Here is a 9,637-nt window from a genome sequence, read left to right on the forward strand (position 1 = left end):
AATTAAAAATGCGTGGAATATATGCGTCATAAACATAATCGAGAACATGAAAAACGTCCAGAGTCGTGTTTTTGGCTTTGGTTACCGTGTGAAGGCGTGAATTTCTGTGGGCAAAATTTTAGTCATGAATGTGGGCTTCTCACGTTTTCCAAAGATTATTTCCTTTTCTGTCGTTTTTTCCGACATTTCTGTCACTCCCCGTTGAATACTAAGTGCATTGTTACTTATTGTTTATACCGTATTATTCATGGGTACTTAGCTCCTCACAACTAATCCCCGGCGAGCAAACCTGATTGCTTAATTCGGTTAATTACGCACGTACTTTAGCTGCAACTCGCACGATCCCATTGTGTAGGTCCTGGTTACTTCTCACGTATGGAATGTAGTCTGTTTTCGATAAAGCAGTACTGAATTAGCAGTACAATTGGCTTTTTGTCACGCCAGTCAGCGTCATGGCAGAATGCGCGCATGTGAACAAACCTGAGATTAGGACTCTGAAGTCTGAACCGCACCGTTTACCCTTACGTGAACACCGAAATAATGCTCCTTATGCGAATAATGCACCTTTCTACCACGGGATAAACATTGAAGAAAGATGCAGGCGGCGACCGAAAACGGAGGTTTTAAAAAACGCTCTCCAGAGTGGAGTTTTTCGAAAACGCCGGTTTCGTGTTTACGTGTGTACGGGCGAAAACGGAGGTTTTCGAATTCGATAATGTTTATAATCGGATCCAGTCTATAACGGGTCATTCACGGCGCGTGTGGACAGGGTCTTGAACTTGCTAATAGCTCTCATGTACGGCGGGCCTTAAAGTTTCCAAATTCCACTGAAGAAAGATGTTAGTGTTTTTTTTTCTTTTTTCTTTGCCTGAGCTAAACTCGGACCTCGCGAGGCTTTTTAGCTCAGCCAGTTTCTCTCGTGTGCAGATAGTCCTCGTGAGGAATTCGCCCCGCGAGAGGCACGTTTTTATCGTATGCAGACGGTTTTCGAGCTGAGCTAACTGCTTCGCGAGGTTGTTAGCTCAGCTAAGTGATAGCTCTCGTGTGCGGTGAGTTTTAGTCACGAACTTTAGTCACGAAAAAATGCTGGTCACGAATAAATGCTAGTCCGGCACGTTTTCTCAAGTTCAAATTACACATGCATGCAGCTATTGTTTATTTTGATATTTCTGTCATTCTCAATGAGTACTGAGTGTAATATTACCAAAACCGTTCCTAGAACGTTTTTCAGTAACAACCTTCCAAAAGGGATGGTTATAACGACCTTTACCGACTTGATTAAATATGAAAAGAACCTTCTGATGATTGCTATTAAATAATATAGAAGTAATCTCACATGTAATCGACCCAGCATCCTCCCTCTTTTCCAGATTATTTTAACAACACTTAAACATCAAAAATTGAAAAAAAATTAAGTGTGACAAGTTAATGTATTAACGTGGTATTGTTGATAAAGCCTGTTGTGTAGAATTCGCTACAGCAATAGCGAGTAGATCTTAATTTTCTTCATTCATATTTACGAGTTCATCTGAATTACTCGTATTTTTGCTGTTTAGTCCCTTGTCAACTTAAATTACAGTCTGCCGACTGAAAATCGAAATATATATATGTACTGCCATGACTATTGTGTACTCCAGATTCAGACTGAGAGCTCTAAGAAAAAAGGCTGACTGCTGTCTTACGAGGGTTTCTTTGATGTGATTACAAGAAAGATTTTAACACACTCTTCTAGCAAAAACCTCCACAGAACGGCCAAAGAGACGGGAAAAAACGTTTCTACTGCAGCACGGCGCCTTTACTTATATACAACTGATTATTATTATCACTATAATATGCAAAGCTTTGGAAATTCTTTTTTGAACTGAGAGCCAGTGGTCTTTCTACTTATGAATTTTCTTCCGCATTGCTGACATATTTCTTAAAGCGACATTATTTTGTAATATATTAAACGTAGCATTTCACTTGCCCATACTCGGCACGTTACTGCTAAATTATGTCATAGCAATATACTCACTTCTCTAATTCAAAAAGAGAAATTTATCCGAACAAATAACAGGAAATAAACGTAAAATACCCAAGCTCCGCCTTTATACGATATTTCATGTGATTCTCCCGACATGTGATGTCATTGGTTATGTCATACGCATGACAACACACTTTGCATCATGGACATATAAGGAAAATAAGGAAATAACTCTTCGACAACTTTTAAAGTGACCGGTGCTAAGACAACATTATTGATGATTCGTTAAACCACATGCAGTTGTTTAACGTCAAAGGCCTGTTTTAAACACCGTGCTTCTTATATGCATATGCAGCAATTGATAATGATGCATCTTTATTGATTAACTATTATTTCTTGACCCAAATAAGCGAAATACAAATAAAACAACATTCCAAGACATCAAGTCTAAATAGTTATTTGCATGCAGCCTTTTTGAATATTTCAAAAGGTCTTGGCATGCAGTTCTACGGAAGTTTTTCTGAGTATAGATGTTTCAAGTTTATGCGCGTTATATACTCTATAGTATATATCGTTAGTATACTCCAGACTAGTCTAGGCAGTTCTCTTTATTGATAGAGCACAGTAGCCGTGGTGCAACTTTTAGATAATTAAACATTCATTAAATGAGGTTAAACATGAAATTAAGACTGTCATTCGGCAAAGGCTGACATCACTCGCTGGGCATGACGATTTCACATGCTAAAAAGCTATATATTTATTCGTGTTGTAAAGTCAAAAAAACCTGAATCCTCGTATTATACCATTCCCGTAAATCGCCGTATATTCTTTTAAAAATTACATCTCAATTTGTAGTCAGAATAACTGATATTTCCTGACCAGTTATTAATGATTTCATGCAAAAAAGTCGATCACTGTTTTTTAAATTAATAATCCATTGATCATGCTATTTGTAAATTTCTTTGGCTTCAGGGACATCCTAAACGTTAAAAAACAAAAATCATGATATTTGTCGTCTCTCCTCGTAACTTGTTCAATAGATGTAATTCGTTGGTAAGCGGTTTTAATATCGTGCGAATGACGACTAATTATGACACAATGACTGGTGAGCGGCTCCGCCTAAAGGGGAGGAGGCGTTAAAGGTATGAGATAAGAAACTGCGCACATGCACACAGCTGTATGTATGGTTACGACGCAAGACCCTTGGCGCCGAGCGGGGAAATTTTTTTTAACTTTGAAGCCCGGCTGTTTATATCTTAGGTAGCTTATCATTCATCTGGGCCCGGAACACGTGCAGTAAATGAGCTCGTGGTACCACGTTTCCACCCAACTCTCGACGCTGCCCAGATCAAGTTCAATATACCTACCAGGTTCCAAAACAACATGATTCCATCCAGAACACGGAGAAACGCCAGGCACGTCGGCAATATCGGGAGGTGGTAATCCATAACTCCATGGACTAAAGCACCATGTAAGCGGAGGAGGTATCGACATATCTATTAAATATTGATCTGTTGCATCGTAAGACCATGAGTCTGCCAAGGGTCCATTGCAGTTCGTTCTAAGTATGAGTTGTCGGTTACTTTCCGTCAATCTATTGACACATTTCTCAGTAACTATTTCCTGAAGAACGTTGTTACTTATGAAACGAAAGCAAGCGGGTTTACTGACTGTCGTTAAATTCAACAAATCCAAATCACCATAAGGTCCGTAGTGATGCACGTAGCCGTATGTCGTGGAGATCCGAAATGTATTGTCATCATCAACTAAGAAGACGAAATGTACTGTTAAGTCGACCGATCTTATATTGTCTATATATATATATAGCACTCAGTTACAGTAAACCTCCACCTATAATACCCCCCTCTCCATGTCGAGCCCTCGTTACACAGATAAGCCCACCCGCATATATATATTGTTTCCACAGATAAGCCCACCCGCATATATATATATACAGTTTCATTATAGCTCTGGGACGATAAGTTACTGCGGCGACAGGTAAAGAGTAAATAGAACTTTACCTCGTGGCACTTCGGCAGAAGAATTGAGAACAAGGATGGTCACCACCACCAATAGACTCGTTTTTAATAACATCCCCAAGCAATAGTGAATGTCTGACCTTGACTGAATAGTCTAACTGAAATGATCGAAAAAATTGTCGAGAAAAATAGTATCAAAATTGTTTGATTGAACTGTATAAACCTATATATCTTGTTGGAACTTATTTGTCTGTATGCTTCCTGCTTCAAGCAGGTACGTACATGTAAGTGTGGTGTTCCAGGTGCGCGTCATACATGGGATTTCATAATACAATCGGGCGAGAAAAACATGCATTGGCTTTTTTATAAGAATATATATACATACGAATATATATACGTTTTAGGGCTATGAACCAGGCAATACAACATGAACTGATGCAAACTCGTAGTGCCGTAGTGCTGTGGTCACCGCAAGACACTAATTCAAACGCCGTGTCAATGATTATACAGTCGGAAACAAGACGAACTAAACAGAGTTGGATAAATTTGACCTGCCCTCCTTTCTTAAACTTTTGTGCGCTACTTAAGCGCCACTTCAAACGCATTCCGTCTAAGACCGTCTTTCATAATTTGACGCCCATGTACAGACGCAAAATTGTAATTGTTTAAATATTAGGTAATGGCAAATCATATCGGTACGAGTGAAATTGTTATCTATATTGTTATCCATAGGTAGTCCAAATTTCATGAATCACAGTTTTATCCATTCCAAACTTAAAATTGAACATCGTGCAAACGGGTAAATTTGGTATACGCATGAAAATGAACTAACTATAAGGCAGTAAAAATTTCATCCGCACCAGTTCACTCCGTACCGAATAAAAAATCGTGCGTATAACTCGAAAATAGGGCTCACGACTATATTTGGTTATGTTACTGATGTCCAATTATTTTCATCTAACTTTAAATAATGTCTTACCTCGTTGAATTATGGTGATAATAATAATCTGTTTCGCTCCAGTTGCGTTTAGGCTCGATCCCTGCACTGAAAGATTCAGGAATAACTAATTTGTTGATTTAAATAGCAGTTCAGCAAAATATGCCTGGACATGCCAACCCTTGTTACTGGGAAACAAAACATCACCTGCCCAGGCTGTTTTCTCAGAATGCACACACATACACAAAATGCAGTTAAGAGTTTTATACAACCGCACAATATAATACATGAATGCATATTAACAGCTAAAAACTTGCATAATTAACCATGTAGAATATTTTCTGGCATCGGAACTAAGGAATTATTTCAATTTTTTTATTCCAATAAACCGACTTTAAATCACATGCTTAGGCATACTTACTTGAAAATGTAATACTTGGAAAAGCTAAGGCATACTATACTTGGAAATGTAAGTCACGCGCAAGGCACGTTCAATAGTTCTCAGTAATCCGCGTGGTGCCTGAACAGGTCTTGACATGCATAATGAAAAATGATATAAAACCAACAACTAAAACAACTAAGTTAGTTTTGTTAGCTAATATTGCTCAAACTGATCTGCGAACTGACAAACAAGAATTTTACTCAGAAACCTGAAGAAAATACAAAAGGTTGGTGTTGAATCATTTGGATGTGAATTTTTGCTTTTTTATCCTACGTCCTATCCATGCCGTCAATAATGTCAAATCACTGTAAATGTATACAATTATTATACCATGCATGCAAGAGTTAATGTCGACCTTTTATTAGTCGAGACTCGAGAGCATATTTAATGCGAGGTTGACAAAATTAACAATTGACCGCATCTTGTGTCCATCGTTTTACCACAAAATATATAACTTTTCAGCGTGGGGTATTAAGGGCGGGTTACTTTTTTAGGGCAAATTATACAAACAGTATCAGTTATCATACCATTATGCCTATTTAACTTTATCGTCGCTCGTCGGCCATTTTAATGGCAGCATCTTATACCAGTTACCACTGGTCTCCGTATAAAAATTCCATTTTTGACATTCTTTATATAGAGTCGAAATATACTTTGAAATACTTTAAGAAAATTGCTCGAAGTCACTTTCATAAAGATGTCGTCTAAAGTTTTATTAGTTGTGCTGGCTGTTCATATTCTTAGCTGTTCCGCCGCAGTCTTGAAAGGTAAATCAAGCCGGGAACCTTAAAACCCAGGGGCCGGTTGTTCGAAAGGTGGATAGTGATTCATGAAAAAATCCTCACCACTTAGCATGGCCAAGATTGAACTTCACAATTTTGAAGTTATAATACTTCTTAACGATTCAGTAAATTTAATATAAGTAGCTTTATCGTTTTTCAAAGCTTTTTTACGACGTTGGCCGGAAAAAGTCACTACTGAGCCAGACTATGCAGAGCCAGAATGGGGGGAGGGGTGCTTGAGGCCGGACTGATGGTTTAGTTTTGGATATGCAAACACTTAAACCATGTTTGCTAGATCCTGTTTAGTGGGGAGTTTGCCGAAATATAACGGCAACAACAATTCTTGTTTTTGAACAAAAAAATATCCCAAAAATCTCTCCAACAGCTTTAATAGTGAGAATATAGTCAAATACACAAATGAATTTGATCAATGAATAAAATCTGTTGTCGTTGTGATGCATCGGGAAATGATGGAAATTTGACGTTTTGTTGTTTTCGTTACTCAGCTTCCTTTCTTACTTTTTCTTTGTTCTCCATTAATTTATTTCAGGTTTTCCCACAGTTTGTGACAGTGCAAATTTCACTATTCAATGCATTGAGCAGTTCGGCTACGTTCATCATTATGGTATCTATGAAAAACTGGATCTTCTTGAATTCTCTACAACCCTTTCTCCAACTCATTTTGTCCTCAAGAGTAACGGCGCTCTTCAGGATGTAGAAACTGGCAAATGTGTTAACAGCATAACGAGAACCCACTTCCAGCTAGTACTGTCCAATGTCTGCAGTGGGCCCGATGTTGATTTATGGACATACAATTCCAGCAATGAAAGGCTGGTGAATATAAATACTGGTCTTTGCTTCAGCCCGTGGTATTATCCTCTATCACCATCGGATGTTTCATATGTACCAGGCTTATCGCCATGTGCTGATTATAATCGTATGATTTTAACTCCCAGTAAGTATATTATATATATATATATATATATATATATATATATATATATATATATATATATATATATATATATATATATCAATTCTATAATAACTGTCGTCTGACTCGTCTACATACTCTATATAACAATATAGCAATTCTAATAACTGTCGTCTGACTCGTCTACATGGCGTTTCATTTTATCCTCTGACTCATTTGCCATTGATTGTTGCCATTTAGATCCACAGCAAAATAAGGAAAAACTTCGCAAATGCTGGACATAAAAGCGGAACTCATGCACGAATAGATAATCATATGATTGTAAAAAACATACGTTGGTAAATTTGTATTTGTTAGTCTAAAAAATATATATGATACTTTTCTTTGAGCTTTAAATATTCAATTCAAGAGTTATACCAAACGGAAACGGTTGTGGCCTGAATTCACAGTGCACCTCCCTCACACTTTTAAAAGCACCAAGGTGTGCCTATTTTTTTAAATGAGCTTTCTCTCTTCTTAAGTCCTTAAATATAGCTTCTTGAGTCACTATTCAAAATACTTTATTATTGACTTCCCTGGCATACATGAATGAGTGTAAATCACAAAATTCTGAAGAAAGTGCCCTTCTTATTTCAGTAACTTTGCATGTCCGCCATCTTTTTGAAGCAAAAAACAGGACGGATTTTGGTGGCTTTGCTGACGCCAGCGCCAGCCTGACGTAACTGCCATCGGTCCTTTGCTCATTTGCTCATGGCAGTTACATGGTATATAGTTACATGTCGTAGCAAGCAATAGAACTAGTCACGGAAATTAAATGAAGTATTATTTATTTAGTTGATGTTTTACATTGCGCACATTACAATATCCAAAAACTACAGAATTAATTATCCTTGATAGCCAATTATAGATACCCAAATCATTGCACGTACTAGTCCCAATATGCTGCTGATGTGTCTAATCCTGTGGTGATCTTGAATAACCATGGGCAGTTAGTTGTATACTGATTCTTCTTTGGATTGCGACGGAGGAACTTTTTTAAAATATATATATATATATTTCTGAGATTCCAGAAATTTCCCACGCAGATCTCGAGTAAAAGTGATTTATCACCAATGATTTATCACCAATTCTGGGCTATATAGCCATATGGGGGGGGGGGGGGGAGGGTCTGTAGCCTGTTCCTATACCTCTTCTTTTAAAACCTTTATAGTTTAGAGTTACCGTTTCTGCGGGAAGCTGCCGAACAACGCGAAACGGAGGCATTGTCCTGCATATCGGAGGATCTCAGATGCAATGGAGACCCATGGTCAATCCCCTTTTCACTCAATTCACTGCAAGAAATTGTGGGCATTCGCTTATTCTTGCATGATCTCAAATCCATCCTTAAAATGATCGGCCAAGGAATTTTTCCATTTCACAATAAAAACTACCATGCATGCATGCAAGAAAGTCATTCATGAAATTGCTAACAGAAAAGTTTAATGAATTAACTCTTTTATCTGTGTACCATTTTTGCCCCTCCTGGCAATTCCAAATGCATTGTGAGTTTTTCAAAATAAATACTTGAACAAGTTGGACCGGAAAACGTCTCCCCACGAGTGGCTGTATATATAAAATATTTACTTGAAAAGTGATGGGAGATGACTTTATCTAAAAATGGTATGTAAAGAAAGATAGACAACCAACCTAGTTCTATGATAATTTGATTCCACGTATCACATTCTGATAAACCCGTCGTAACATTAAGATCATCTGGTTTCCGCTCGCGGTAGTTCCACGGGCTGAGGCATTTTTCACCAGCTGTTGAATCTTGTAACTGTTCCGCAGTAGGGAAATATCTCCATCTGTCAACAAAATCCCCGTCGCAGGTTGTGTTTAAAACGATTTGCAGGTTTCCATTTGTCAGTCTATGCAAGCATTTTTGGGTTTTAACTTCCTGAATGACGTTTATATTCGTGACACGAAAGTGAGCAGGGGTGGCAGTTAATGAGAAATTCAGGAGATCCAGGCTGCCGTAAATACCATAATGATGAACGTAGCCATATCGTTCTGATCGGAGCGTAAATGTTTTCACATCAGTGAGATCATCATCATCTAGGTAAGCAAAAAAATCGGACACGCGAATATACTTATATAGCTTATCTTAAAGCAATTACGGAGTTGGCAAAATGTTAGAAATGCTTACTTCGCAGGACAGCATCAGAATTGTATTGATTGAAGACAACTATGGCTACGACAAAAAGCGCTTTCAATAGGAACATCTTGCGTGTCATATGGATTCAGTCTTAAACATGAAATGGAAAAATTAATAAAAAGTTTTAATTTTTTTATGCTTTGTATAGGCCTTCACGTTTCCAGGAACTAAACGTCTAACGAGATACCTATCTTTACAACCTTTTAATTATAAAACGCCAAAGTGCAATTATAAAATAATATGAGACAAAAGAGAAACATTGCTTACCCTTTCAACTATGTCTATAGAAATTGTTTGCCGCTGGAATTCAGAACACTCTCCGAGAGAAGTGAGTCAGCTGATTTGTTGCAGAGGTATATATCTCACATACCTATATGTATATGCCCAGACATGTCAACCACGTTAC

At 37.7% G+C, this 9,637-nt stretch overlaps 1 protein-coding gene and 2 long non-coding RNA genes across 4 annotated transcripts; 1 reads left to right on the plus strand and 2 right to left on the minus strand.

The window, feature by feature from the left end:
- Positions 1-2,326: 2,326 nt before the first annotated feature.
- LOC114526425 lies at positions 2,327-5,003 on the minus strand. Of its 2 annotated transcripts, none has more exons than XR_003687343.1 (4): positions 4,922-5,003; positions 3,985-4,096; positions 3,331-3,729; positions 2,327-2,942 (listed from the first exon to the last, which is right to left on the minus strand). It is a non-coding gene; the product is annotated as an uncharacterized LOC114526425 (long non-coding RNA). The 2 variants fall into 2 exon arrangements; XR_003687342.1 differs by having other exon boundaries at positions 3,985-4,100; positions 4,922-4,992.
- A 471-nt stretch (positions 5,004-5,474) lies between these two features.
- Positions 5,475-7,420, plus strand: LOC114526472. The gene is made up of 4 exons (XM_028548082.1): positions 5,475-5,547; positions 5,962-6,088; positions 6,654-7,058; positions 7,278-7,420. The coding sequence occupies exons 2-4, from the start codon at positions 6,019-6,021 to the stop codon at positions 7,319-7,321; spliced, it is 519 nt and encodes a 172-aa protein (XP_028403883.1). The 5' UTR covers positions 5,475-5,547; positions 5,962-6,018; the 3' UTR covers positions 7,322-7,420.
- Positions 7,421-7,859: 439 nt separating this feature from the next.
- On the minus strand, positions 7,860-9,594 carry LOC114526421. The gene is made up of 4 exons (XR_003687341.1): positions 9,499-9,594; positions 9,223-9,321; positions 8,724-9,131; positions 7,860-8,067 (listed from the first exon to the last, which is right to left on the minus strand). It is a non-coding gene; the product is annotated as an uncharacterized LOC114526421 (long non-coding RNA).
- Between the last annotated feature and the right edge of the window lie 43 nt (positions 9,595-9,637).

The sequence above is a fragment of the Dendronephthya gigantea genome, unplaced genomic scaffold (genome assembly GCF_004324835.1).
Source record: "Dendronephthya gigantea isolate DGI-Jeju-01 unplaced genomic scaffold, DenGig_1.0 000038F, whole genome shotgun sequence".
In the NCBI taxonomy this organism is placed as follows: domain Eukaryota; kingdom Metazoa; phylum Cnidaria; class Anthozoa; order Malacalcyonacea; family Nephtheidae; genus Dendronephthya; species Dendronephthya gigantea.

What these genes read in the sequence shown, in the direction of transcription:
- LOC114526472 (XM_028548082.1), top strand. Translation starts at nt 6,019, where the DNA reads ATGTCGTCTAAAGTTTTATTAGTTGTGCTGGCTGTTCATATTCTTAGC. An exon ending in TTCCGCCGCAGTCTTGAAAG is followed by an intron (nt 6,089 to 6,653) that starts GTAAATCAAGCC and finishes AATTTATTTCAG; the next exon opens with GTTTTCCCACAGTTTGTGAC. An exon ending in TCGTATGATTTTAACTCCCA is followed by an intron (nt 7,059 to 7,277) that starts GTAAGTATATTA and finishes GTTGCCATTTAG; the next exon opens with ATCCACAGCAAAATAAGGAA.